Source organism: Saitoella complicata (genome assembly GCF_001661265.1).
Source record: "Saitoella complicata NRRL Y-17804 unplaced genomic scaffold SAICOscaffold_1, whole genome shotgun sequence".
Lineage (NCBI taxonomy): Eukaryota > Fungi > Ascomycota > Saitoellomycetes > Saitoellales > Saitoellaceae > Saitoella > Saitoella complicata.
In genome coordinates, this window is record NW_017566992.1 from 648397 (window position 1) to 675952 (window position 27556).

At 50.7% G+C, this 27556-nt stretch overlaps 11 protein-coding genes across 11 annotated transcripts; 5 read left to right on the forward strand and 6 right to left on the reverse strand.

The window, feature by feature from the left end:
* The first annotated feature begins 3397 nt into the window (after positions 1-3397).
* Positions 3398-3697, forward strand: SAICODRAFT_104922 (uncharacterized protein). Its single transcript, XM_019165255.1, has one exon. It carries the CDS (start codon positions 3458-3460, stop codon positions 3629-3631), a length of 174 nt encoding a protein of 57 aa, XP_019027343.1. The 5' UTR covers positions 3398-3457; the 3' UTR covers positions 3632-3697.
* Positions 3698-5103: 1406 nt separating this feature from the next.
* SAICODRAFT_22624 (uncharacterized protein) lies at positions 5104-7043 on the forward strand (the record flags this gene model as incomplete). Its single annotated transcript, XM_019166608.1, has 5 exons — positions 5104-5660; positions 5713-5716; positions 5768-5894; positions 5953-6048; positions 6097-7043. 5 exons carry the CDS (start codon positions 5104-5106, stop codon positions 7041-7043), a joined length of 1731 nt encoding a protein of 576 aa, XP_019027344.1.
* Positions 7044-11243: 4200 nt separating this feature from the next.
* On the reverse strand, positions 11244-12005 carry SAICODRAFT_224985 (uncharacterized protein; the record flags this gene model as incomplete). Its single annotated transcript, XM_019166589.1, has 1 exon — positions 11244-12005. One exon carries the CDS (start codon positions 12003-12005, stop codon positions 11535-11537), a length of 471 nt encoding a protein of 156 aa, XP_019027345.1. The 3' UTR covers positions 11244-11534.
* A 1063-nt stretch (positions 12006-13068) lies between these two features.
* SAICODRAFT_22626 (uncharacterized protein) lies at positions 13069-14420 on the forward strand (the record flags this gene model as incomplete). Its single annotated transcript, XM_019166611.1, has 5 exons — positions 13069-13087; positions 13141-13313; positions 13373-13479; positions 13533-13665; positions 13716-14420. 5 exons carry the CDS (start codon positions 13069-13071, stop codon positions 14418-14420), a joined length of 1137 nt encoding a protein of 378 aa, XP_019027346.1.
* A 254-nt stretch (positions 14421-14674) lies between these two features.
* SAICODRAFT_32661 (DUF1690-domain-containing protein) lies at positions 14675-15316 on the forward strand (the record flags this gene model as incomplete). Its single annotated transcript, XM_019168221.1, has 4 exons — positions 14675-14734; positions 14792-14807; positions 14858-15199; positions 15249-15316. 4 exons carry the CDS (start codon positions 14675-14677, stop codon positions 15314-15316), a joined length of 486 nt encoding a protein of 161 aa, XP_019027347.1.
* SAICODRAFT_68597 (ubiquitin carboxyl-terminal hydrolase) lies at positions 15273-17030 on the reverse strand. Its single transcript, XM_019170405.1, has 2 exons — positions 16628-17030; positions 15273-16574 (listed from the first exon to the last, which is right to left on the reverse strand). The coding sequence occupies exons 1-2, from the start codon at positions 16970-16972 to the stop codon at positions 15417-15419; spliced, it is 1503 nt and encodes a 500-aa protein (XP_019027348.1). The 5' UTR covers positions 16973-17030; the 3' UTR covers positions 15273-15416.
* A 125-nt stretch (positions 17031-17155) lies between these two features.
* SAICODRAFT_16257 (uncharacterized protein) lies at positions 17156-17840 on the reverse strand. Its single transcript, XM_019165635.1, has 2 exons — positions 17717-17840; positions 17156-17660 (listed from the first exon to the last, which is right to left on the reverse strand). Exons 1-2 carry the CDS (start codon positions 17828-17830, stop codon positions 17463-17465), a joined length of 312 nt encoding a protein of 103 aa, XP_019027349.1. The 5' UTR covers positions 17831-17840; the 3' UTR covers positions 17156-17462.
* Positions 17841-18144: 304 nt separating this feature from the next.
* On the forward strand, positions 18145-18937 carry SAICODRAFT_22629 (SRF-TF-domain-containing protein; the record flags this gene model as incomplete). Its single annotated transcript, XM_019166613.1, has 2 exons — positions 18145-18393; positions 18455-18937. The coding sequence occupies 2 exons, from the start codon at positions 18145-18147 to the stop codon at positions 18935-18937; spliced, it is 732 nt and encodes a 243-aa protein (XP_019027350.1).
* Positions 18938-21175: 2238 nt separating this feature from the next.
* On the reverse strand, positions 21176-22466 carry SAICODRAFT_28462 (uncharacterized protein; the record flags this gene model as incomplete). Its single annotated transcript, XM_019167155.1, has 1 exon — positions 21176-22466. A coding segment is annotated over one exon (1069 nt), but the record flags the coding sequence as incomplete, so codon positions are not given.
* A 338-nt stretch (positions 22467-22804) lies between these two features.
* On the reverse strand, positions 22805-23935 carry SAICODRAFT_51401 (FAS1 domain-containing protein; the record flags this gene model as incomplete). Its single annotated transcript, XM_019169059.1, has 1 exon — positions 22805-23935. A coding segment is annotated over one exon (1131 nt), but the record flags the coding sequence as incomplete, so codon positions are not given.
* Positions 23936-24911: 976 nt separating this feature from the next.
* Positions 24912-27497, reverse strand: SAICODRAFT_28463 (WSC-domain-containing protein). The gene has a single exon (XM_019167156.1). The coding sequence runs from the start codon at positions 27242-27244 to the stop codon at positions 25070-25072; it is 2175 nt and encodes a 724-aa protein (XP_019027353.1). The 5' UTR covers positions 27245-27497; the 3' UTR covers positions 24912-25069.
* Between the last annotated feature and the right edge of the window lie 59 nt (positions 27498-27556).

The following is a 27556-nucleotide window of genomic DNA, read 5'->3' on the forward strand; positions in this document are numbered from 1 at the left end:
GCAACAAGAGTCTTTGAGAAACCCAAATCCTTACTACATTACCAGCTCAAGTAGGTTCCTTAACCTCTTGGGTATCTCGTTCGTCTACGCCACTTCAAGTATCCTTCAACTAAGTCATCCCTTGTTCCAGCTCCGCATACAAACCACCCCCAACCACCTTGTTACATCTTGTGTGTCAGTCTTGGTTAGCTACTTGCTCAACCTCGAAGGCATGCTCTATATCCTCAACATATTGCTCCTAAGGAAGGACATTCTGAAATGGTTGATGTAGCAACTCGTCCTGACCACCAACCTCACCACCATCTCTACAAGTTTGCTGAACAGTGAGTAAGGGGTGCACGCAGGGAGCCCTTCATGGTTCATGCTCATATAAGAACAGCTCATTGCTTCGCCGGCCATGTCTGGTCAACCTGAGGGGAACTGGTTGCACAACATTCCACCGTGGACGCGGCAAGATCCTAGGTTCATGGCTATGCTCGCAGAAGGATCTAACACACCTCAATCTTACCCTGTCAACCCCTTGCCATAAACACCGAGCACTGGTCACGAGCAGGTGCAACATACACCAGCAGTTCCACACCCTGCCCGCTCTCAACAATACCAACCAACCAATCAGTTTGTTTGGACCATCAACACAGCGCAGCCACAATCAGGTCTTCCACCTGTTACACCAGTCCACCAACGGAGGGCAGGTCCTCCAAAAACGCCCCTTTCGACTCGGAAGAGAGGCCAGAAGATAATCAACGAAGGCACTTTAACCTTGTTGAACAGCACGCCGCAGCCGTGCATGTGTACCAAGCTGCTGCTGGAATCACTGGAGACGCCCAACAGCAACAGAAAGCATCCCGGCGACCTCCCCCCCTGCCTCTACCGCCCGGCTACATCAACTGCGGAACTGTCCAGCAGATCATCGGATACAACGACAAGGACTGGTCGGATCTGCGGGATGTCTGTCATTGAATGAGCCTTTCGTGAGTCATGCTGACCATTTGGTGCCATCAGAACAACGCTCAATTTGGGTATAACAAGTGCATCTTGCATGTGACAGATCATAATGGAAATCAGATTCCTTGCGGTATGAAGAACCCGTCAACAAGGCTGTTCTGGCCAAGGAGGTAAGATGGGACATGATCTAAGCTGTTTGGCTCTACCAATCCTTGTTCAGTTGGTTGATTCAACTCCCAAGCTACAGAACCACGTCGCCAATTGCGGTGCAATGTTTATCCTTAGAGACATCTATTATGGTAAGAACCGCAGATGGAATCAGAAGCAGAATGGAGAGTTGCGCAAATCTGAGGATGCTCCTCCTACTAATATACCTCTGCCCATGGTCACCAGAATGATCCCTCTAGTGGTCGCACGACACGGGAACTTGCCTCGCGCTGCAGTGTCAGGGACGGGGGTCGTATCTCCTAAACAAGTCACAACACTCGTCGCTGCTGAAATCAAAGGCGTAATCTGACACGAGTCGGGCGGAGTCTATCCAGTGAAGGGGACCGAGACCGAGGGGACGTAACAGTGACGTAAGCGTAAGGCGGAAGGCGGAAGGCGTAGACGTAATCACTAGTAAGACCAGGCCCAAACCAAGACTGACGGAACAAGATGTAGACGAAGGTCAAGGGCGGCTTGGGTACGTAACCGAGACTGAGTGACGACTTGGTGAACGGGGATAACTCGAAGTGGCGAGGCGAACGAAGACTCAAGAGGTTAAGGAACCCACAAGAGAGGCGAGGTAGGAAGAGGTCTTGGTTTTCTCAAAGACTCTTCTTGCTAACTAAAGAACTAGGGAAGAGGGGAGGAACCCCCCTTTATATACTAATCCAGACTAGCCGTTTGTTGGGGACCGGCTTCGTTGGGGACCGGCTCCGTTGGGGTGCCGTGCCGTGACGCCACCAAGCCACCAAGCCAGAACTACATAAGACTAATATAAGCTAAGACATAAACTTAAGACGTAACTGTAAGACATAAACATAAGACCTAATAATAGGACACATACATGAACGTGCATAGACGTTGAATGATCACAGGAAGAGTGTGGGAAACCCAGAGGTCATGAAGCCATTCATGACATGCAGCAGCGCAACAACCAGCTGCAACACAGGAAGCTCGAGGTAAGGCACCCCGTGAAGCAGAATTCGCAACGCGTTCAGCTCTTGCAACCATCCCTACTGCCGTTTCAACAAGTGACAGCACCTGGCATACCGATGCACATGCGTCCTCAACCTGTGTATCCACCTGAGACGTACGCTCCTGACATGCGGGCACCTCTTACGGTTATACATACACTTGAGCGGATGGAAGATAAGATGAACATTGCTTTTCCTCCTCTTAACGAAGCGTCCCTTGATCAAACAGGCCTAAGGGCAGCATCTACCGAAAGACATTCCATTCCTCTTATTCCAAAGAAGGACCGGCCCCGAAGACACACTGGTTGAACTTTAGGCCTCCAACCATTGTGAATCATGTGGCGGTTGCTGCTGCTACTGCGTCCCGTGTTCAGTAAGGCTTCCCTCATGGCCTACTGTGTTGACTGACGTGTTCTTCAGGTTGAGGGGAGCATTTCCTTACAGAGGCGGTGAGTATTCTTCTTCTCCTTCCTTGAGTGCAGTTGCTTACCAGGTTACACGTTAGTTTATTGGAAACAGTCACCCCGGAACCGCAACCTCAAGACTCCCACAGCACGTATCGCCAGTCGTCAATCGTGCCTGAGCAATCAACAGGGGTGCCTACACGTGACAGTGAGTAGTTGTTCACGATTGTCAAGTCCACTGACAAAGAGGTTCAGCAGATTGTGCTCAGTCAGAGGCATCCGGGCTGTCTTCAGCCAGGAGCACGTCGACAATTGAGAACCTGTCATCCGTCAACTTCCCATCAACTCTCTCTCAACCTAATCCTGCCAAGATGATGAGAAGACGATGGATGCTGCTGTAAGGAGGCTGGTGAAATTTGCGGATACCGAGAAGAAGAAACGAGACACAGCTGAACAGAGGGAACAAGCTGAAGCTGAGGCTTTCTCCCAGATGTCACCTGAAGAACAGGCACTCATCACTGCCGCAAGGTCTAGGAACCTCAAGAAGAAGGCTGTCGAGTCGTTCCAGAAGCAGCAGAGCAAGAAACTTGCAGATCAATTGGCTCAGTTAAGTCCATCGACCGCGCGCTGAAGATCCAGCACTGTCCACGGCGTCTGCGGTGATTGAGGATGGTGGAGATGATGGATGGATGGACGATTGCGGGATTGTAGAACTAGGGATCAGACAATCGGATTATAATGGGTGCACCTGCGTTGATTGCACGTGCACGTTTTTTTTAGGGTCCTGATGGTGACACACCCGTAAATCTTTGTACCACACCCCTGCGCTTGCAACCCCCCTGTGCGCTCAACCAGATTGAAGAGATCAAAGAAGAACAACCACAAAAAAAGCATTAAATCAGCACACAACAATGCATCCTTCACCTGATGCCTCTTTCCCTACTAGGCAAGAGCTCATTGATTATGCTCAGGGTTAGGGTACCCTACCGACACCTGGTGAACTATGAGGGTTCCGATGCAGCCAAGATTTTATGGTGGTTATGGACAGTGATAGGTGCGTGGGAGTGTCAGGGATTTCTTTTGTACATATTACTCCTGTAAACAATAGTATCTTGTCTTATTTCTGCTCTGATCTCTTCAATTTGGGTGAGCGAAGCACGTCCGGGGGCAGGTTGCGGACGCGGTGGCGCGGTATGATTAGGACCCTATTTTTACGGGGGAACAATGCATACACATACATATGAATAAAATATATTCCTAAACGCGCGCGACATTTTCTTTTTAGAAGATGTGATTTAGTGCAAGGTTGCACGAGAACAGAACAACTCGAAAGCACAAGGGTCCTGTTCTTTCTTTGTGCTTAAATTGTGCTTTACCTCGACGCCAAAAGCACACGCACTAGGTTTATATTGCTGTCTTCCGCTGTCGAAACAAACCGCAGCGCGTCCTGCAGCTTCCCGAGTGTGTATGTCTCACGCTATGTTTCATGCAACGTCCGACCATTTATAGCATTCACCCCGTTACAATCTCACGCAACTGATGTATGCTTGCCGACAAACAGTCCATGTAAAAGTCCGCGAATGCTACCTCATAAAGCGGCTGCAAGGCTTAAGCTCGGACGATGAGGAGAAGCCTACAAACTTCATAACCACCGGATTCGCTACCTGGACGGCTCGCTCACCGTCTCAGGGTGCAGTTGAGTGCCGCCCCATCACTGATCTTTGGATCGGGCCATGTGCAATCCAGACTTGCCTACGTTTCGCAAAAGGAAGAGAAGTGAATATAAGGCTTCCATGGTACATTGCGTGCCGCACTGCGTGTTGCTAATTTAAAACAACCCCAGTCGCCGAAATAAGCTCAGGCCCATCCTTGCACACCGGCACCCCCGCCTTAGGGCAGTCGCCGCACTCGTTAATGAGAATGTGACGTCAAGACCGGCATTACTCTTGCTTGGAAAAGAAGGCCATTTGACGAGCTGCAGTAATTGGTTCGATTTGCAGGGTAACACTGGGCCCTCATGATCGCTGTCGATACGCTTCGACATCGACTGCAATGCGACCAGCCAGCACTTCCGATCGACTGCCGAGATATTCCACGGTACTGACTGTCTCATTGGTACCAAGGAAAGCATTTGTGGCGTACGTCAGTTCCAGGCTTCTCTCGGCGTTCGAACACTGCCAAATATCTTCCAGTGACTTCTTCAGCGCGTTCAAATACAATACCTTACCCGTGTAGCAGCAAAGGAGATCTACTCCCTTCACTTCTGTCTCGCGCGCGCACGTCACGTCTTTGAGGACGTCGGCGAGCTTTCTCGGCAAAAGCCTGAGGCTTCTCGGCCTTTCTGCAGTTCTAGTCTTCGAAGGTCCGGAATTCGAAGAGATCTTCATTCACGGACTAACCTTCGATAGGGCTTACCTGCTGTCATCGCATCATCTCTGTCCCCGAAGGGTAATAAAACGAAAATCAAGAACGGTTGGCGTGGACCTTCGGACAGCTGAAAAGAACCTGTCGCCCACCGTCTGAGGAGCTCTGGCATCTCAGACGTTGTTTGCAAAGGTCGATAACTTAAATCTATGCACCCCCATCAGCAACAAAGGTTTGATCCGATTACACCTCCAAGAAGAGACGATCCTCGCCGTCGCGCAGCGGAGGAAATACTGCACACCCCAATTGCTACTTCCTCTATGCGTACCACGCAGCAGCTCTTCGGTGATCCTTCTACGTCGCAACAATGGTCCAGTGCAGGTCACTGGCAGGGTAAAATGCTGCCGCCGCCTCAACAAGCTACCGTGGGTCCTTACCCTCCCTCGACTCCTCCGGTAGTAGCATCGCGTCACGACGTCATTTCCGGTGCCGGCGTGAGTGTGCAGTCTACGCCCTCCCGTGGACGCCGCCCATCCCTCACTTACTTCAAATCATCGCCCACCTCTCCGACTCGCAGTGAAGATGAGAGCGTTTCATCCAGTCCTAGTCACACCAGGACGGGTTCTCAGCCTCCTGGCCAGACAGGCTCTGGTGACCGACAAAAGCGAAGCAACACAACTACTGGAGGTACAGGTGGGAGTACTGCGACCTTTGTGAAGAGGCTTTACTCGATGCTCAACGATTCCAGTGCTTCGCAATGCTCTTGGTAAGAGATCTTCGCAGTACTAAATTGAGATTATGGACTGATCGCAACCTAGGAATGTGCGTACCGTCTATCTAGCCGGGCAGGATTACTTCTAACAAGTTACACAGCCGTCTGGAACCTCTTTCTATGTCACCACTGTGAGCGACTTCTCCCGCGACGTCCTCCCTCGCTATTTCAAACACCAAAACTTTACAAGTTTCGTGCGCCAACTGAATCTTTACGGTTTTCACAAGTGTACGCCTTTGCCATCTCAGATTTCCATAATTCTCTTGAATGCTTATCTGAATGGTAGCGAATCGTACCTACCGTGGGTCCAAGTCTGCTCAGCGCAACCCGCAGAACGAAGTGTGGGAATTTCAGCACTCTCGGTTCATGCGCGACCGCCCTGGTGAGTGGGCAGAGTACGATTTGAGTTTCTCTCTGACACTTCTTATAGATCTGATTGAGACAATGAAAAGAAACGACCACACCAGAGAGGATCCTTTCATGAATGGTCCACAGATGGAATTTTCGGGTCGCTTGCTGGCCATGCAAGAGTCTCAGACAGAGCTCATGCGTGAAGTGAGGTCACTACGTGGTAATGTGGCGGATTTGAGCAGAACTGTCGCCGAGGTTGGAGTGAGACAGCAAGAGTTGGAATCTATTGCTTTGAGACTCGTGCACAGTCGCACGGAGCTCGAGGGCAGGCTGGACCAGGCCCAGCGTGAGAATGTACTCGCCCAGCAATGGCAGCAGAACCTTCGCCTTTCGGAAACGAGTGGACAGGCTAGTACCAGTGCGCAACACGTCGGTTACGACAACTCCGGGTTACGTCGACCGTTTGGCATGCAGAGTGATGAACCACGCTGGGATGTTGGGCAGCACTCGCCTTTATCATTCTACTCTGGCGGGCCCGTGTCGTCAACTCCGCTGTCGGTAAGCTTCGACCGACCGGCGCCACAACTCTTACCTGCCCCTACTTTCAGCCGTGAAGCGCCTCAAAGGACTGGATCATTCCCTTTCCCTTCCTCTGTTCCCAGTGGACTCTCGTCAGAGCATTCTACTCTCAATGCTCCAGCTGGAACGTCGGGAGGTGCCTGGGCTCCTGGCAATGCTATGGCTTCACATTCCTCATACGTCGCTCAGTCGACTGGTCAGCCAAGTATTCTGGCCCACCAACGCACGAGCTCACTACCTAGTGGTACAAGTTACTCTCAAGGCTATGCGTCCGAGCTGCGTAAACCGCAGATGTTCCCTCTACAGGCTGATCCTTCCACTCAAACGCCAGGCAGTCGTGCTGCTGGTCAGCACCAGGGGCAGCAGGTGGCAGAAGGAAGTTCAGACGATGATGATAACGAGGAAGAGGAAGAGGAGGAAGATGACGAAAACGAAGGCGAAAAGTGACGACTGCTGGACAGGACGTCTTATTCGCGGGTCGAGTAGGCTTTGCCAACTCGAGGGAACTTGCTGGTCAAGTTTCTCTTCGTCTTTATACCAATGGAATCAGATAAATCGCATATCTCTCGGGTTTACCGTTGTGATGGAATTAAGAAGGGCCTCTGCACTTGCGCACTTGAGCACAGCCTGAATTTGTGTGCATCCCGACGCGTCTTGTGAGACAAACACGTACATACACCGCGCCTATCAGCTGTTTGCCATCCTAAACCCTTCTGCAGTCAACACTCCAACAGGGGATATCCAACAGTCTGTACAGCCTGTGAACAGCCAACAAGTCCCTGTGGTAACCCGACACCAGGTCTTCCTAGGGTCGTGAGAATCATGGATTACAAAATTCCGTTCAATTCACGATCGAAATCGTGGATTGAACGGAATCGCCAGCAGCTTGAATATCCAAAGCATACAGGTGTTATTTGCGCAATTTCTGAGGTAACGTGCTGCGAATTTTTCTCTGGCAGTGATCCATGATTTTATCTGGAGGTATAAGCCACGATTTTGTCTGGGATTTCTGCCAGGATGGTAATACACAATGATCTGTGTAATCCATCTGTAAATCCAGAGTAAGCGACAATTTTTGACATGGATTACGCACTTGCCTAGGAGAAATCCTGTTTAATCCATAATCTTTCAGTTTGTAGGGCTAGATACTCTTACAACAGACGTCGATTGCCGCGCTTGGACCGGGTACCCAACCCAACGGTGGCCGGGGCAGCCTCACTTCGGTACCGGTCTCTCAAGAGTCCGTACGTGTCTGCCCATTTTTTCATACTCAGCTACACTAGTCCTAGACCATACCTGTATGTAGGATTGCACACACACTACGATTATGATTTTTGTTCTTCAATTTATTCCTGGCACAGAGGACGTACAAAGAAGAATACGAGAAGATTTCGAGGAGGATGACACATTGGCGCGAATGGCGAGTAGTGTGCGTCACATAGATTCACATACGCGTTTCTTCCGCTTCTTGTCTGACAATTGCTGTTCCAAATAACCCTACAGAAGTAAACCATCGTGGATTAAGCCCGAGTTGTTTTAGGCAAGTGCGTAATCCATGTCAAAATCGTAAATTGGTTTGGAATTAGTCATGGGTTATGCCTTTCCTCGTGGATTAGAATCCCGCCGTAATCATAAACACATTTGTGGACTAAGCCCAATAGCAATGTCATGGATTATAATCCCAGATAAAATCATGGATCACTGCCAGAGAGAAAGTCGCAGCAGATTACCTCAGAAACTGCGAAAATAACACCTGTATGCCTAAAAACCCGAAAGCTTGCGATGAGCCATTGCTTTCATGTATTTAAAGCCAGAAAGGCCTCCTGATATATGATACATGATCAACACAAAAGATGTCATGTATGTGTCATGTACATGTTATAATTGCATCGTCGAGTTCATTGATAGTTATGATGTAGTGCATGACTGTGTTGTGGCTGGGCAGCAAAGTGCACGTGTGTATGTATATGACCTCCTCACCTCTTTGAAATGTTTTAAAATTTCCCAGTGCCTACATATATTCATGAGCAGCAACGATTAAGCAAGAGAAGGTATGGCTTATATTTCCTTGTACATGAATGAGCCTGTGCTAACATCCTAGGCCACAGGCTATGTTTACTGCTACTAGCTATGAGAACTCTTAAGATGTTTTTAGGACATTCCCTGACAAAATCTGGGATTAAGCCCAATCTTATTGTGAATTATCCAGAATCAGATCAGGGAGTATACCAAAGATAATTGTGGATTGATCATGGATCATGCGTAATCTCATCAAGAAATCTCAAGTCAACTCAAGTCAATGTTTGGATTCCGTCATCCAGGAAATTACCGTGATTTCCTTTCACCAAAAGATGCATCAAATTTGACCAAGCAATCCATGATCTCGCGAAGGTAGGATGAGTTTCCGTGGTTGTAATGAACGCCGAAATTATGGAGAAATTATCAAGAAAATTCCATATAGTTAACGGCAAGACCCGTGAAGATGTACATGTATTCACGATCAGCGAAACTGCATCCAGTTCCTGCAGCTGGGGAGATAAATTGAATCATTCTCTTGGTTGTGAAGAGAGAAACACTGATTGTAGCCAAGTACGCGGTGTTCTATTTGTACGGTTGCGGTGAACCAGGCTGCAATTATCTGTCCGTGATGAGCAACCAGGTCGCCAGAAACCTAAGAACAATTGCTGTAGAGACTTCGAGATGTCGAGCTGCTCATCAACCCTATGATTGTCGAAATTTTGGATTAAACCCAAACCTACTTAGCTGCGCGTAATTCGTGTCACATTGCCTGGTTTTATCTGGGATGAGACATGGATTACGCGCATCGTCATGTGGATTTCCATAGTTGCTAATGTAAATTTTCCACGCAGGGAGTCCCTGTTTCCAGGCAGCGGGTCTTCCTAGTTCACCGACGATGATTTCAATCACGGATAGCATCATGGATTAAGCGGACTAAAATAATGGCTGGGTTCCCGAAACCCAGAACACGATCATGGATTAATCCACGATCAAAAATCAGGGATCAAACGGAATTTTTTAATTCGTATCTCACGAACGTAGGGCAACATCCTGTATACAATCATGCATCCCAATCTTGAGATCTCCCTCCTCTCCACCCCAGAATGTGTGACGGTCTCCTGGGTGTACATGATAATGTTACCCTACAAGACCCCCAAATTCTACCAAACACGATTATAAAACCCGAATAAAATTATCTAGTATCACGAATAGAGTTATTTGAGTTAGTGAGATATTCTGGGCACAATCTGGATTGACAATTCGTCTTGAAAGTAGAATTTCTTATACGATTTACCAACACTACACTGTTATACTATTCTACCTCATGACTGCACACTGCACAGACGTGACGTTCATTGGTCCCATCTATCACAGGTCATCAATCTAGGCCCATTGAGATTATTATGAGATTCAAGCGATACCCACAGCAGTTGACGGTACAGCCATTTCCAAATGTAAATGCCTGTTCCACCAGCAAGCAGCAGTTCCGCCTGGGTTCTACTCACCCGAATAAGAGGAGACATCAAGCAAGAGTGTCGAGATTGAACAACCATCATGTTAACCTTTCAGCAACAGCGATCATGTGCCCAGTTTGGGTTGAGAAGATACAAGCCATAGCATCGGGAGAACAGACGGTCAGGGTTAGGGTTAAGGAAGAGAGCCAGGGATTGGTACATCGATAGGAGAGGACCAAGAAGGCGTAGGATTCGATGCTTTCGTCAGTCAGTCGTGAGACACCCAGGGAGATTGAGACGTTGATGGTGGTGGGTTCCTGGTTGGTGCTGAGGACTTGGTAAAATTTGCCAGCGCATCAGCGCATTAGCGCTTGTGCTTACATGTCACTCTCAAGAGGCGCAGGCCGAAAAACCGCCACCAAAGACCATTGATCCTCGAAGACCGTCCTCCCTCGAAGACCCTCGACCATTGATCCTCAATCTCTTTTTTATTGATGTGGGATATCTTATTCTCCTGGAACGAATATCATTCCAGGCCAAATAAGGTATTCGTGTACCATGAATTGGAATTCCACTCTACCTGAATACTTTCCCACTTTATTCGTGTTTTTCGTATAGTCGAACGACTTATTCGAGTGCTTTTGCTGAAAGTGGAATATGTTATTCCATATTTGTGCAATCACGAATCAGGTATTCGTGACAGTCGAATTCGGGGGGCTCGTAGGGTTAGCAGCACGGGTCTTGCCCCTCTTCCTCTGACTTGCATGGGATCCCACCATACCTCTGCCATTGCATATCTGGAAGCGCTTGTACGCGAAAGTCCATACAGGGACGTCGCGAAGTCTTGTTGACCTGTCTGTCTTCTGCAAGTATTCAAGGAGGTAGTGACGGGCTTCACCGCTAAGGCTGACTCGCTTTTCTGGGGCCATGAGCCATCCCCCTGGCGTTTCATGTTGGGATCGGTGTGCTAGATCATGGGATATCATGATGGAGTTGAAATCGGATGATGTTTGTCGAAGCAATTGGAAGAGCTTGAGCTGCTCCCCAAGGAACACGGCTTTAGCGAGACTTGTATTCATTTCCACCTTAGATTTCGCCTCTGGAACAACCACACCACAGAGGCGTTCCATTGCGAAGGCCCAGAAAACCCAAGCTGTACCAAGCCATTCAAAACAATCTGCGATGTGTAACAACACATGAATAGAGACGGTCAGACCCGGAGTCAATTCTAGTCATTTGTGTACACCGCACACAAGGTCTCCCAGTTAGACAAGTACTCCTCAGGCAGTCTCCCATCCAAAAACGGGACAGGAAATAAGCTCAACCAGTGAGACCATTCAGTAGCCAGAAAATCTGCCGAGTTCTTGGCAATGTTCCTTGGAGCGCGACCAAATAAGCCTGGGATACTTCTCCTGCATCCCTTCATATCCTCTCCGATCTGCTCGAGTATCTTTGGCGGAAGCACCTAGGGATCCTTCACCCTAGTCTTCTTTGTTTGACGAGGATGGTGAGGAGGCGGAGCACGTTGCTGTGTATGTGTGTACGTAGCCTGAGTAACACGAGTAGCCTGAGAAGCTTGAGTTGCAGGCGATGGGGGAACTACAATATATGTGTCCGGGGGATCAGCGTCCAGACCTTTGGGTTGTAGCGGGCCTGTCGGTCTCACACCCTCTTCAGCTGCCAGTCTGTCATGTGCAGGTGCATGCGGCCCAGGCGGAAGTTTGTCATCCCATAGATTAAAGAGCAGGTAACATGGGTTATCACAAATAAGGTGCATGACGTCAATGCCAAAACTCATGGGCCAATGGAGAGTGGGGAGGCTGTGCAGAACTCCAAACCCAGAAAGACCTGTCAATGTGGGCAACCTGTCATGGTTCACCTGAGCAATGTTGAGCATGTCGGCTTTCATTCCCTTGCGCATGGGAACACCACCCATGTCCCATTCACGGTTTTCCCACCGTTCAGGAGCTCTAGGCCTATTCGAACAAGGGCTGTAAGGGTAGTTAGCTGTGGTTCGCACTGCTCACACGGGCGCCTGTGAACTCACAAAGCCAGCACAGAGACTTTCCTTTTGGCCCTAAGAAGAGGATTCTGACTTGGACCTTCCGAACATCACCCCCCACCAATCTTCGACTCCACAACAGTCTTCAACTGGAGTTACTGAGGCTGCGACAGGCATGGGCTGCCTTCAACTCACGACCTCACAGCAGAAGGAAGGCCATGCCAACAGGCGTGATTGTGATTCTGTGAGAAGCAGTTCTTGAACAAGTTGCTCTTGTGAAGAAGAGGCTTGCATGCAGAATACAACAAGATCAGATCAGCAAGGAATCCTTTCATATGGCCGAAGAGGCTGAGCAGAAGGCTGCCAAAGCCGCACACAAACACTTCAAACTTGTGTCTTCTAGTTCTCCCTCTTCTCTTTCTGAGCCAATCGTTATCCCTTCCTCTAACAAACTTGCCTCCGACACAATGATTCTTCCTTCTTCCTTCCGTGTCTCTGGGCAGGGTACATAGAAGCCTTTGAAGAAGGACAAGGATCAGTCTAGGTCGGGCGGTAAGGTATTGAAACAGAAGAAGGAGAAGCCTGCAAAGCCCGTTGAGAAATCCAAGGGGAGTAAGGAGACGGCAAGGGGCCAAGTTGAGAGCGAGACCGACCATGCCAGTCTGTTGCAGTTCACTCCAATGCGTCTGGTGGTATCGTGAATTATGCATCGAGGGCAACATTGATTCAACAACATCACTACACATATACAATGGGAGGAGAGATGAACCGATTCAAGAATATTGAACTTAGCATACACAATGGGTTCAGTTCGCACGATCACGCGCACCCCGCCAATCGTCATGTGGTCCACGTGGGGCGCATGGGATCTGCATATGGCTTTTCGCATCCGCTCGATATCCGCGTCGAGATTACGCCGAGTCCGAAGGAATACATTCTGGCAGCTGAGCATCTGAGAGCTTCAACAGACAAGGTAGCTTCTGCTTGATCGTTCGTCATGGCGTTCTCTGGTCAGGGTATGCGTTGTTTCCTAGACCGAGGTGATCTCGTCGCTGATCAGTTTGTTTAGGTGCTGTCGGCATCACCTACTTCATCCTCTACGCGATCAGCCTTGGGTTCACTTTGTACAACCTTTCGAAGCATGGTATTCACAAGGTCGGGTATGCAAACCGTCGCAGACCGTGGTCTTGGGTTTCGTTGTACTGCGTCACCCGTTTCATAGGCGTGCTCTTCTCCGTTGATGTGGGTACCCGTTTCGTAACAAACAGATCGTTCGTGCCGGCTAACTTTGACCCTTACAGGTCGCACGAGACCTCAACCACCAGACGAGTGCCTCGGTCTTCGACTTCTTCTATATCGTCTCCTTCTTGTTCTTAATTGTCGCCGTATATGAGTTTATTCAGCAATGGTGCGTCCTTTCCTACTACCACACGCCTCCATCTAATCGCTGAAGTTTTCTAGGTGCACCTTTGCATATAAGGCTCATCTCATCAACAACCCCATCATCGCTGCCGATCCGGCCAAAATTCCGATGACAAGGGCAAGACAGGTGCTCCCTTACGTTTTCTGGCCATGGTGTGCCGTCACGTTTATCGTACGTCTCTGCGATTTTGTCCGTTAAATCAAGGCTAACGTTATATGCAGCTCATGATTGCTGGCAACTCGTTCGGAAAGATGTCTCAGGGCTACAAGAATGAGGTCCTGTCTCCCCAGCTCCACACTGTTTCTTTCCTGTACCTCCCGATCATCATCATCCCCTACGTTATCCTCTACGTATCGGGGCGTACGTTCCAGGCCCCTAAGGGCTATCCGTACCTTTCTCTTCTGCCGATGCTACCCATGCTGCTGATGAAGGTTGCGTATGTCATTGTCTCGTCGTTCTCCTACATGGTCAACCCACTTTCGCCCACCAATAACCCTGCATACACGGGGCTGCTTGGGTTGCTGTTGGAGTTCTGTGTTCTGGTCTTGATTCAAATCCGCGGTCTGGCGATGGCCCCGTTGAAGGAGATCCTGCCGGAGACCGACGAGGAGAGGGGGATCAAGAAGCCGAAACCCAAGGCCAAGGTTCGCTCCTCGGAAACGACCAGGACGAAGAGTAACGAGATCAAGATGATCAAAATTGAGGCGCGCAGGTTGAACTCTGGGATGACTCAGGCTTCTGGGTCCAGCACCACGTCAACGGATGAGATCACCGTGGTTGATGAGAAAGGTCAGGAGACACTCGAAGGACCTACCAATGCCGACGGGACTCACATTTCACTCATGGACATCGCCACGCACAAAGTGGAGCGTCCCGAAAGCCACTCCAAGCCCAAGGCTCGCATCCCCATGATTGAGTTGGCATAAGGTTGCGGCTGTTTTTTTTCCCTCGTTTAAGGTTCGAGCACGGTGTTACAGGGGTTCTATTCGTTTTCAGGTCTTCGTCTGTTCAGCAGCATTTACGGTCTGCACTTTCTAATAATAAGAAATCTTTTATTTTTAATTCGAACTGCATGCCCTGGCTTAGCGCTGCATACTCTACGTACGGCCGGGGTGCTTTGGATTTCGAGATTCAAAGTCAATCACAGCAAACGGCAGCAAACATGGGTCAAACACAATCAATGGAGCATGCTCAGGCGCATAAGGAGGTTGTCATTGTCAACAGCCAGGTCCCTGTTCGAGTGAGTTGGATCCAACCGCGTGTCTTGAACCCGGATCACTGATCTTACTTGTTGCAGTTCTCTAACTCCTTAGGTACTACCCACGGAACTCGGTCCTTTGTGCAATGCGCTAACTCACTTCAGTAAACCACCTCGAAACATCAAAAGAGTCCAACACTACCCGATCCGCTTCCCTTGAGCAACATATCCAAGAGCGGGTTCAGTCCGAGCTCGAGAGGCTTCGGGAACGTGAGGCCGAGGTTCTCGAGCGAGTGACTGCCGAGCTGACCCAGAAGAACATCGAGACTGAGAAGAGCCAGGATGCTGGATTGAGCAGTGTCATCGTCGAGAGTGACATCGAGGCTCTGCGAAAGAAGTTCCAGAGCGGACCCAAGCTTAAGGAGGTTGATGCGAATGCCAAGGCTGCCAGGGAGGCTGTCGTTGCATGCTTCAAGGCACACGAAGGGAGAAGCTTGGACTGTTGGTGTACGTGTATTCAATTTCAATTAATTTGCAATGCTAATATGGCTTACAGCGGAGGTTGAGGCTTTCAAGAGCGAGGTGAAGCGATTGGAGACCGAGTTCGTGGCTTCCAACCAGTGATTACACAAAAACATATACCCAATGGACAAAATCTAGATCAACAATTGTTCATTCACCAATGCATATGCGGTATCCTAGATATCGTACCATCTGTTATCATCTACTCCTTTTTGGGCGGCAGCTCGCGAGCTTTGTACAAGAGAATGTAAGCGGAATCAGCTTCACCACCACCGGCAAGCTGCTCAATCCTGCTCTTCGGCACGGTAGTGACTTTGTCGTCGTTGAACTTGTACCACTCATCACCATTCTCCTGCTTCACCCACGACATCCAATGACCAGAGTTCGCGGATGCACCAGTATGGGTCATGACAGCGAACAAGTCATACAAACCCGTAGCGTTGGCACCTTCATCCTCCAAGAGTTTAGGGTCGATAGCCTTGTAAATCTCCTCAACGGGATCCGCACCTTCAGACTTGGGTTCGTCCACATCCATCGCTACGGCCTCGCCTTTATTCTCCGCCTGGTCCATCTCCTTCTGAATCTTTGCCCGCTTCGCTGCCCTCTCCTTGTCTTCCTGAGCCTTCGTGATCTCTCGCATAGCATCACGCACAGGAATCAAGGATTTCTGCAACTCTTCCGTACAGAATTCTGTTGCGTCCAGTTCGAAAGGGAAGGTGACCTTTCGCATGATCTTAGTCTTCTTGCTAATATCCCGACGCCAGTAGAATCTGACGAGATGAACAGTCAAGTACTTGGGCAATCTGCTGAGCCTTGACGTTTTGGTGTATTGTGCGTTACGTCCCAGAGCCTCCGACGTCTTCTCGATCTTCTCGGTCAACCCGTCGAAGATACCATCTCGCATAAAGTTGGTGGTGCCAGAGATGTGACAATCAAGCTTGACAACCTCGTCACTGCTTTCAACTGGCTGCTCCTCGGAATTCTCATCACATATCAACTTGCTTGATGTCTGTGCCGCCATGTACTTGTCCACGAAGCTCGAGTGTCCCTCCTTCTTCAGATCCTGGCGCAACGTCTGCAACACCTGCGACCAGCACTCTTCGGCATCTTGCTGCATGTAATGTCCCTCGTTGGTCTTCTGAGCGAATTGCGGGAAGACCTGCCGGAGAACGCTCAAGAAGAGCATGGGCGGAAGACCTTCGGTAGTCTGAGACATGTTCTTGTAAAGGTCGCGAAGAGAGGCGGTCAGACGAGAACGTGTAGAAGCGAGCATATCGTTATTGTTGGATTGAGGAACAAATTCGTTAAGCTCAGCTTGGAGCTCAGGGATTGCTCGGAATGCCTGTAGGGTGGAATTCATCTACGCGTCGGTGTCAGCAAGCATTCAACCCACAACCATGGACCAAAACATACATAGCAAGTGTTTCCGAGGTTCTGCAGACCAGCCGGGGTCTTCAAAACCTCCGCCAACTGGCTGTCAGTCATGTCCTCCAAGAATACCGCCTTCTGCACCGGGGCCTTCGGGAGCTCTCCTGCCGTTCCCATCATCATGAGAGTTTGCCCGGGCTTCAATCCTAGCTTCTTCATGTCCGTGTCATCCTTCAATTGACCACCTTTGACCAAGACCTTCTGCCGAGTCGGCTCCACACCAGTTAGGCTGTAAAGCTGGGACTTGAAGACTGCTCCAGGCTCCCCGAGGTCGACGTCCACGTCGTACTTCTTCCCTGCATGCGAAACCTTGATGGAAACTGTTGACATTGCGACTGAATGCTGTGATTAACTCGCTGAGAGGTCTGGTTGCCACTTAGGGTTCAGCTGGGGTGTACGGTATACGGCAGCGCGTGGATTACGTATGCGTTCCTGGGAGAGTCAGAGGACATGAAGTGCGGGAAGTGTGAGTGGAATCTTTTGTCCAGGTTTCTTCTTTCCAATACGATGGAAGCTTCTCAGTACCTAATTCAGGAAATGGTTATAGACCAATTGTTAACGTCCAAGCCGGTTAGACTTTCTCTCCATCGCCAAAATGGATCTCAAGACAGATGGCTACCTCGAGGACCATTCTGAATCTCGCACTCTTGTTTCGAGATCTGGTATCTTTCGGAGTCTTTGCAGCAACCACTCCTAGACAAACTACGCTGCATCACAGAACGCCGCAGCCGTGACGGCGGCGAACCGGCTGTACTCCTCCAGAAGACCTTGACGAAACTTCCGAAGACTGCCATATATGTTGCCCCACCCGTCATAGGTCTCATGATTTTTCAGCAGCCTGCTCTGCTCTTCGTTCTGCAGCCTTCATCTCCGCGACGATTCTTTCCTGAACTAAGCGTTGCTCAACTTTCTGCAAATCCTCCTCGACCCTAGATCTTTCTAGGGTGAGTTGACGACGATAATCCAAAAGACGTGCTGCCTTTTGCGCTGCGTCCTGCTGGGTGTACTCCTGCTTGAACTAGAACGGCGTCAGGTCAGCAGAACAGAAAAAGCAAGTTTTGGGAGACGTCATACCTGTTGTACCTCGTTACCCATCTTCAAATTTGCTCCATAGACGGATCCACAGACTACGATAACAACTGAGACGGATGCGAAAAGGAGCCTTCCGCGCGGGATTGGTCTTGACATGACGTTACTGATTTCAAGTTGCTGCTGCAGTCGGGGAAATGTATGGTATACCGGTAACGTTGACACAACCTCAGTCGTGGAAGCGAAATACATGGAGTCAATTTTCTCTTCTTTCCAGTCACAAGAAACACCTTCTACTGAAGAAACTACACACTCTTCATGGATCATCACCAACCCTTACCCAGCCCCACTAAACCCGTTCCTCTCTCTCCGCCCACAAGAAGTTAAGACCGCCTGGTCGTCCACTGCACTCCACCCAAACAGGCAGTCCGATATACGTTTGCCCAAAGAAGAACAAAGTATCCCACGAAAACATGCCTCGACCAAACGACCAATCTCTCGGTGCTGCCGGTGCTGTCGATCCTGAACTCCAGAACTACAATGACCAGCCCGTCGGCGGTGCTCCCGTCACTGGTCAAAAGCGCGCTCGGTCCGCCGACGACGACGAGGACGACGATGAGAAGCCCGGACGCGAGCGGAGAAAGATTGAGATCAAGTTCATCGAGGACAAGGGACGACGACACATCACCTTTTCTAAGCGCAAGGCCGGCATCATGAAGAAGGTAACGCCGCACGAGTTATGTGCGCATACATCGTGGTGACTAACATCTATTACGCGTACAGGCTTACGAGTTGTCCGTGCTGACTGGTACTCAAGTCCTTCTTCTCGTTGTTTCCGAGACTGGTCTCGTTTACACGTTTACTACACCTAAACTCCAACCTATCGTCACTAAGCCCGAAGGCAAAAACCTCATTCAGGCGTGTCTGAACGCACCCGAAACCGCCATCCCTCTCGCGAATGCTCCTCCCACCCCCAACGACGAGCCTCCTACCCCTCCGACTGCGCGCAACACTTCATTCAGTGTGCCCAGCCCTGCGGTCCCTCAACACGACCCTCAAAGCCTCGCCGCTGCCCATATGGCCGGTGGCTTGATGCCTCAGGCAGGTTACGCCGCCGCTGGTATCTCACCGGAGCAAGCTGCCGCTTATCAGCAGTACCTGCAAAACCAGGCTGCCAACGCAGCGGGATCTTTGGCGCGCATGGGTCACCCCGTTCAGCACCCTGGTGCTCCTCCGCACCTTGACTACAAGGACATGAAGCAATAATGGCTTTATCGATAATATAGGAGGGTAAGGGGTGGTTAATGGTCACGGGAAATTGGATTAAGGTTGCGAGCGTTCTTCTGCTTTCATGTTTCTACAAATTTTGGGTTTTTGCTATGGTTTACTGCTGCGGTGGGTTTGCATGTTACGTTATCTCTACAAAGAACCATATTGACTTGTCGCTATTGGAATGCAAGTATCTGTAAAGCTCAGTGGACCGCCGCGGTTGCAGTTAATGAAGGCTTCTCTTCTGCTTAATCATGTGAAGATTTGTACGGACGCGTACGTTGCTCTACCGGGCCGGACGACGCCTACAGCTGGTGACAGTCGTGTCCTGAAGAGAGCTACGCTGAACGAGTCTGCAAAGTGTATCAAAAAGTCTATTGAAGATTGCGAAGAAAGAAAGAAAGGTCCAAAAACCTCGTGACAAATTCCAAAAACGTCTATATCGTACAACCCGTCCCTAAGGTATCTCTTTTCCCTCCGGGTCCCACGGCTTATTGAAGTGACAACGCTTACTCGTCGTCAGAGTAGTAACCGCGGGTAGAGTTGTGCTTGCCTCCCCACTTGTACTTGTGGTCCTTGTTCTTCCAGCTCTCGCGAGAGCCACGGTATTCATCCTCACGGTCACCATCACCCCAGCGGTTGCCGGAGTGAGCATTTCGGCGCTCACGCTGCTTCTTGTCGGAGGGCCCACGGCTCTTAGACCTCTCACGAGACTCCTCCTTGTCACCCTTGCGTCCGCGAGACTTGGAACGGCCACGCTTCTCGTCGTCGTCGTAGGAGGCAGTTCCGTTCTTGTAACTGTCCCACTTGCCGTCATGGCGCTTGTGCCACTTAGAAGCCTCACGGCCGCGGCTCTTGGACCTGTCGCGAGACTCCTCCTTGTCGCCCTTGCGTCCACGGGACTGAGAGCGACCACGATCCTCGTCGTCGTAGGAGGCAGTTCCGTTCTTGTAACTGTCCCACTTGCCGTCATGGCGCTTGTGCCACTTAGAAGCCTCACGGCCGCGGCTCTTGGACCTGTCGCGAGACTCCTCCTTGTCGCCCTTGCGTCCACGGGACTGAGAGCGACCACGATCCTCGTTGTCCCAGGAAGCGGTACCGTTCTTGTAACCCTTCCACTTGCCATCCCACTTTCCTTCGTGGCGCTTCTGCCACCTGGAGGCCTCACGTCCACGTCCGTGACCCCACTTGTTCTCGTCGTCGTGCTTCCAAGAAGCAGTAGCATTCTTGCCGTGGCCGTAGCCGTAGTGATCGCCGCTGTAAACGGACTTGTCGTCGCCCTTGTTGTAAGACCTGTCGTGAGGGAAGGCAGAGGTCAAGGCCGCGGAGGCGGTGAGAGCAGCGAGGATAACGGAGATCTTCATTGTATCGTAGAGAAGACTTGATTAATGGTTACCCTTTGCCACATTTAGGGAGAGCCATCCTCTTTATACGCTTGACGACTTCCTCGGAAAAAGTGGCAACGACGTCTTGTTCTCGACCAATTGCTAACGCATAGGCATCGATAGTAATTCCCTCGTGGGAGACGGTGATCGCCTGATAGTGGCTAACTGGAGAGTGTTTTTTTTTCCAGGGCGCACGGGCCCCTAGTCAGCGTTTTGCGCACGGGCCTTACCGCGAGAGAATTAGAGTTGCAAATCACAGCCCCAAGCGGGTAGGTGCATGGCCGTTACGCTCCCCAGGAAGCAGCCAACGTGGACTCTATGTAGTCCAAAATTGTCAATTCTCAACGGCTTTTCCGACGATCTGTAAACCGAGTGCACAGCGATGCCGTCAAGATGCATCGAAGATCATCGTCCTATGATACCGGCGTCACCGCGGCTTCGTTACCCACACCTGGATACAAGCTTGTTTCGCAACCGTACTGCAAATCGACGCCATCAAACGACATTTCCTCAGATGGACCCTGGATGCAGCAGCAGGGCGTACAATGCGATACTTGCATTGAGCTGCTTCTGGCTGCTTAGCATGACACTGAGCCCCAATTCGCCTCTTGGCATTTCTCGACGCCGACTCAAAGGTCGCATGCTCGCTTCTCTGCAACTGGATTCGGACGACACAATTGTCTTTCGGTGAATTTTTCTCAAGGGTACTCAACGTGGTTATGGTGTACTCTTGACTTTTCCTGAAGCAGTCGAGATCGACTCTGTAGGACCCCTTGCCGCTCCGCGGACAAAAATCGTGCCGTTCGTCACTGCCTTCAATCTTAGATAACGATGCTTCATGTCGCCTGCGGTTCGATAACGAGCGTCAAGATTATCGATGACCATCATGATGTCAAATTGGTATAAAATTGCGAATGTGGATTACTAATGTCCACTCCTGTGACTATTTCGATGATGTCAACGTAGCAACCTAGGACCTTGCTGTCCAAACCGTCGCCTGACACCGCTGACGTAAACTCGTTGTTCTCTCTCTGATGTGCCTCCCGGTGCATCGAACCGTCTGCAGCTCTTGCTATGGGTGCACAAAGGTCACTTCGTTATGCGTCCTTCCCTTCACCATTCTCTCGGTTCCATCGATCTCAACCTTTGCTTCACCCTCGCCTGCCCAAACGCAAACATACGGTCTTCCCGCCCACCTCTGCAAAATCCTCTTCGCCCATCCTGGGAAGAAGTCAAGCACGTCAGTTTGCGAAGTCGGCATCTCTGACAAAGCAGTGGTGATTGTGGCTTTGACATTGGCACCGGACCAGGTGTAGGTGATTGACCGTGGAATAGGGAAGATGCCTTCCGTAACAGCAGGGTGTATCGAAGCGTCGCCATGCAAAACACTGTTGTTCGAACCCGACGTGATCGCACGAGTAACCCCATCCAGCGTGACAGAGCCATGGACGAACCTCCTCTCATCGCCCGACTTTGCCGAGCCGCGAGGGATGAATTGAAGCATGTGCAAAACCGAGTTGGTGTCTCGGTCACGAAGGAAGAATGCATTCCATCGGTCTCCCATATCCGTGAACTTTGTCTTTGAGAAGATTGCTTCGACGAAGCTTCCTTGACCAGCGCATTCTACCGGCTGCTCTCCCCGAACCTGGTATGTGCCCTTCACGTCACAGAGAGGGATAACGGCATGGGAGATGACATCCTGAGATGTTCCTGCTGGAAGAGTATGGTTGAAGTCGGTAACCTTGTAGCCTTTAGTTCTGAATGTGAACACTAGATCGTACTTCACAACGCCCTCAATGACCAAACGGTAAGCCCATGCTCCACCTTCCGACTCAGGGCGCAGCAACGTCAACGCATGCATCCCCGTGCCATGCTTTAGAGTACACGACTGACAGTCCGCTGAGAGGGAGAATCCACCCGCGAGACTTGTCACACTCTCCACAACTGGCTCAATGCCTTCTTTGTAAAAGGTATATGCCATCGGCGCAACTTTAATGCCGAGTCCCAGGTTACCCCATGCCAGCTGAGCGAAGCCGCTGCTACCGTCATCGAGAGTGAAGTAAACTGACTTGTATTGAGTCGTGAGCTTCGGAAGCTTGATGTCCCATGCCAGGGATTCTGGGAGCGTGAGGGTAGACATCGTTGCGCCGGGGTTTGTTTGTTTGTGCACGTGAGTTTGTAACGAGGATTGATCAGACAGGTACGATCGTGCCGCATTGAGCCACTCTGACTGACGAACATACATCGAGGATTGTTTGTTACATCTGAACGGCAGTATACCAAGCGAAAATATCTAAGTAACACCGAGGACGAGGTAATGGGACTTTGAAGACGAAGAAAGGAACATCGACAGGATTCAGATGGTGTGGAGCGTGATAATGAAGTGATTAAAACAACTAAAAAGGGAAAAATAAAAACGTAAGAGACAGACGAAGTGTGCAAAGTTCAGAAGTCAATCGCAGCTCATCTCGTACGCATCCTACTCAAACAAAGCCTTGAACTCCTCCACATCCATCTCCATGTCTTCATCGTCAACTTGCTCCTCATTGACGAACTCCACGCCAGCGTTTCCTCCGGGAACCTTACGGGGTGGGATGATGGGGAAGCCCAATGTCTGCACGACACCATTCTTACCCAACACGTCAGGGACGACAAGCTTGCTCTGTCCGTTAATCTTGAAGTCGACAACGGGACCAAACTTGAAGATGTCAATAGACAAGGAATGGTTGGAGAGAAGAGTAGGAAGATTAACATGGTAGTGCTTAGGAGGAGGAGGGAAGTGACCGTGGTGATCCTTAGGTCCATCCTCAGGCTTCGTCTCATCGTTAGAGGCGGCAGCAATAGCTTCCTCAATGAGCCTGTCCTGCTCAAGCAGAGCGTCCGTGTAAAGAGTGCTGTTGGGAGAAATGTGGTACTCAATGAGCTTCTTTAAGAAAGGCCTTCCACGGTCGGAGAACAAGAAGCGGTTCACCCTGAAGCCAAGTCTCTGGAAAGCCTTGTTGCTGGGAGCAAAGACGGTCAAACCATGAGACTCGGAAGAGTTGACCAGGTGCTCGTATCCAGTCTTGTAGAGCGCGCCGACGAAAGTAGAGTACTCTCCGGGAACAGTCTCGAGGGTGTCCAAAAGGCGGGGAGGAGGAACGAGGACAGCGTCGATGGAGTGAAGCACACCGTTCTTGGCGAAGACGTCGACGTACTTGATCTTAGCATAGAAGTTCAATTTCAACCCGCCGAACCCAAGAGAGACGCGAATGCGCTGGTGGTTCTCATCGCCGAGGTCTTCCTCCTCAAAAGCAGTAGGCAATGTCTTGGAGCCAAGGACACGTCCAGCAGGGTAAAACCCGGGAAGAAGGTGGTAGTAGAAAACGTCACGGACGAACTCCTTGGTGACATTGTGGTGCTTCTCGGCCTTCTCGAACGCTCTGTTGTTGGGAGCAAAGATAGTGACGTTAGCCTTGGTGGTGTTCAAGAGGTCGACAATATCATTGTCATCCTCGATGTAGGACCAGAACTTGCTGTGGTACGGTGAGTGCTTGACGACATGCAACAAGGTCTCGTTCTCGAACTTGCGGTGGGGGCTGTGGCCGTGATGAGGCTTCTTGTGAGGAGGATGAGGTTTCTCATGACCGGGCTTTTTGTGAGGCTTCTTGTGGCCAGGTCCCTTGCTGGGAGGATGCTCAGGGCGGTGCTCATCGTCAACCCTGTGTACATCAGCCTGTCCCTTGCCATGCCTTCCGGGGCTACCGTGCTCCTTGTCACGCTCCTTGCCATCGTGCTTTTCGCCCTTGTGCTTCGTGGCTCCGTGTTTCTTCTCTCCGTGGTTCCTTCCTTCGTCATGATCACGATCATGACCACCAGTCAACTCATAGATCCAGTGCTTAAACTCCTCTTCCAACTGATGCTCATAGTCGGCAACATCCTGCACATGATGGGCACCCTCTTGGACGGTCTCACGGACAACACCACTACCAAAAATATGCTGCGCGCGGTCTTCAGCTTGGTCGTAGATCTCCTTCAACACATGGAAGGCATCGTCGTGACGACCGTTACGGACGATAGCAGGCGTTTTAACGTGATGGTTGAGAAGAGCCGGGGCATCAAACCCAGACTCAGGGATCACAACAGCACTGGCCGTCGCAAGAAGCGCAAGCCCTGCAGTGATTAACTTCATGGTTGTGAGAAATATTGGATGGAGTTCAGCTGGGTGAGGATTGACGAGGTTTATCAATGATTATGGGCGCCAAGACTTTAAAGTTTTGCCATCGCCAAGTCGAAATGTACTTGCGTAGGCTACGGCCGTTCCTTGGCTCATGAGGTCACTAAACGGACGGATGGTCGGCATCTACATAGTACGGCTTTTATCAGATCCGTCTGATCATTTGACCGTCACCTGATCCAAAGAGTTATACATGCAATTGCTTTCCCATTCCAAGCCAGATTGTTCTCTATGGTCAACCGACCTGCGATCCCTTTGCAGTCGTGCCAAGACAGTGGGAAAAAGTGCTCAGACGGAAGAGCGCGGATGCTCACGCCGAAGAAAGTGTGGGAAATTTGACTAGGAGTCAGAATACGCAATATGGAACAAGAGCAATGATAATGATATTGTAATCAATTATGGGTATCTCATGTAGGGGTATCAATGCTAAACCATGCATCATCCAATTGCAAACTCCAGAGTCCAGCTCGTATTTCCCTCTAGCCCTTTCGTGCAGCTGCAATTGTCCCGAGAGATGACTCGCTAGCCCTACGCAGTAGCGCTGGCGGAGGAGGCAGACGACACTGATGACGCCGATGAGGCCTTGCTGCTGGACCCGGAAGCAGAGGCAGACACCGACGAGAGAGATGCAGCACTCGACGCGGACGCGGAGACAACGGAGCTCGAGGCTGAAGAGGGGACAGAGGAAGAGAAGGTAGAAGAGGCAACGCTGGAAGAAGCAGCCGCCGATGAAACGGACGAGCTCACAACCGTCGAAGAAACAATCGAAGAAGAGGAGGCAACGCTGCTGGAGGAAGCGGCAGCGGAGAACGCAGCGGAGGAGGCAACGCTGCTGGAGGAGGACGCAGCGGAGGAGGACGCAGCGAAAGAAGAAATGACAGCGGACGACGAAGCAGCCTTCGACGGGACAACAGAAGTAGAAGCAACACTGCTGCTGACCGCGCTCGAGCTAGTGGCCCTGCTAAGCGTGTACATGCTGAGACGATTACCAGCACCACAGTACTCCAAAGAGTTACCGTGACAGAGCATGTTACACTCAGACTGCGAAGTGTTGACAGATCCCGCAGACAAAGCGTTTCCAGCCCAACATTCACCACCGTACTCCATACCAGCCATGGTGTAACCCTTAGCCTGAGCGGCATCAAGACATCCAGCAATGGTCTGGTTGGTAGTAGCGAGGGAGATGTAGTTGACCAGCGCACGCGCTTTAGTGGCTTCAGTGTAACAACCAAGGTTGGTCCAGGACTTGTAGCTGGTGACGATAGGGTTGATCCAAGCATCGGACTTGTAGACGTTCAATGCGTTAGGTCCACCACAATACTCAAGGTCATCACCGACACAGGTCTGGTAACAAGATTTGGCGGAGATAACCTGAGTGGTAGGAGGCTCCGTGTCGGAACAGAAACACTGGGTAGCGTACTCGACACCTGCGTACTTGTAGTTCGAGACCTGGCAAAGCGCCAAACAGGACTCGACGGTCATAGTGTCATCCGTAGACATCATGTGGGTCAAGAGACGAGAGTTGGAGTATTCACCGTAGCAGCCCATGTAAGTCCAGTTGGTAGGATTCACAACAGTAGAAGGCTGGTTGGCGAGGTGGTTGACGTTGTCAGGGATGAAAGATCCGTTGTAGACCTGGGTGTCATTGAACAAAGTAGTGTTGGCAACGTTGTCGCAAGTAGAGTACATGACAGCGTTGTCAGGACCATCCTGGATAGGGTTGCAACCAGGAAGAGCAGCCAAAGCAGCACCGGTGACGATCTCATCAACGATGGGAGACCGAATACAGTTCTTGCCCTCCCAGAAGAGATCAGAGTTGTCGAGCGTGAAGTAAGGGCAGTCCTCGAGCAGACCAGAAGAAGCATTGCAGTTGTTGATAGCGTTCTCAAGAGTGTCAAGATCCCAACCGTTGATGAAGTCACCGTGGTATCCGTAACCAGTGGGGTCACCCATAGCCCAAACCATGTGGTGAGAACCGTTCCAGCGCTGATTAACCAAGGAGTTGATATCATAGGTAGTCTCAAAGAAAAGGGTAATGAAGCGAATAGGGTGGGAGTCAGGGCAAACACCGTTGTCCAAACCAGATGGGTAAGCCATGTGGCTTTTGTGGTCGTCAGAATCGAGGTTCACACCATCCCAGCATGAAGGGAATATGATTTGCGCACGGAGACCCTGAGGGCAGTTGTAGCCCGGGAAACCGTATGTAGCGGCCTTCGGATCATCGTAGTTCAAGCAAACGTAGTTGATAGCGAGCTGGTCTTGAACATCGTTAAACTCACGCAGGTTCATGGAACCAGCGAGCATTCTGAAGCCGGCGGGGAAGGTAGTGAGAGCGGCGGAATCGTTGTCACGACGCTGGAGGTAGTAGGCGGTCATACCACCGACCTGAGGCACATCCTGGAAGGTACCGTCTTCGTTCTGCCAGTAAAGAGATGGTGTCCAGTAATTGGACATATCCTCCTGAACCATACAAGACGTGCAGTCTGATGCGCGGAGCTCCTCATAGGAAGTGGTCAAGCCGAAGTTGGAACCACCGTGGATGGTGTGTACGTGACCGGAGATCTTTCCAGGGCTGACAATAGGGTCCGCGCGCTCAACAACGAGAGGAGCATTACAGATCAATCGGAAGAACGCAAGTGCTGGTGCGACATTGAGCGCAAGGGCGAGAAGTGTTGCCGTAGTGAATTGTGTTGAGGAGACCATGATTGCACTGGTATATATATCCTTCGATCAACGAGAGGATGGTGCAATTGTCGAGCTGAGGACCGGTCTGAGCGTATGAAGACCCATGACACTGGGAGGCCAAAGCCTTTATATGAAGAGGGAAAGACCTCTTCACATCGAGAGTCGCACAGCCGGCAGACGCCCCCGAGCGCCGGAAAGTCGGTTTAGGCCTTTGTCATGCAACGCAACATGCTGGAACGGACTGCTAAAGGTTCATACCAGGAGGCCTTTGTCAGTCTGCAGTTGAGTCCGTGCACGCCATGTGGCGCGGGGGCTTCTGGTCTGTGCGCG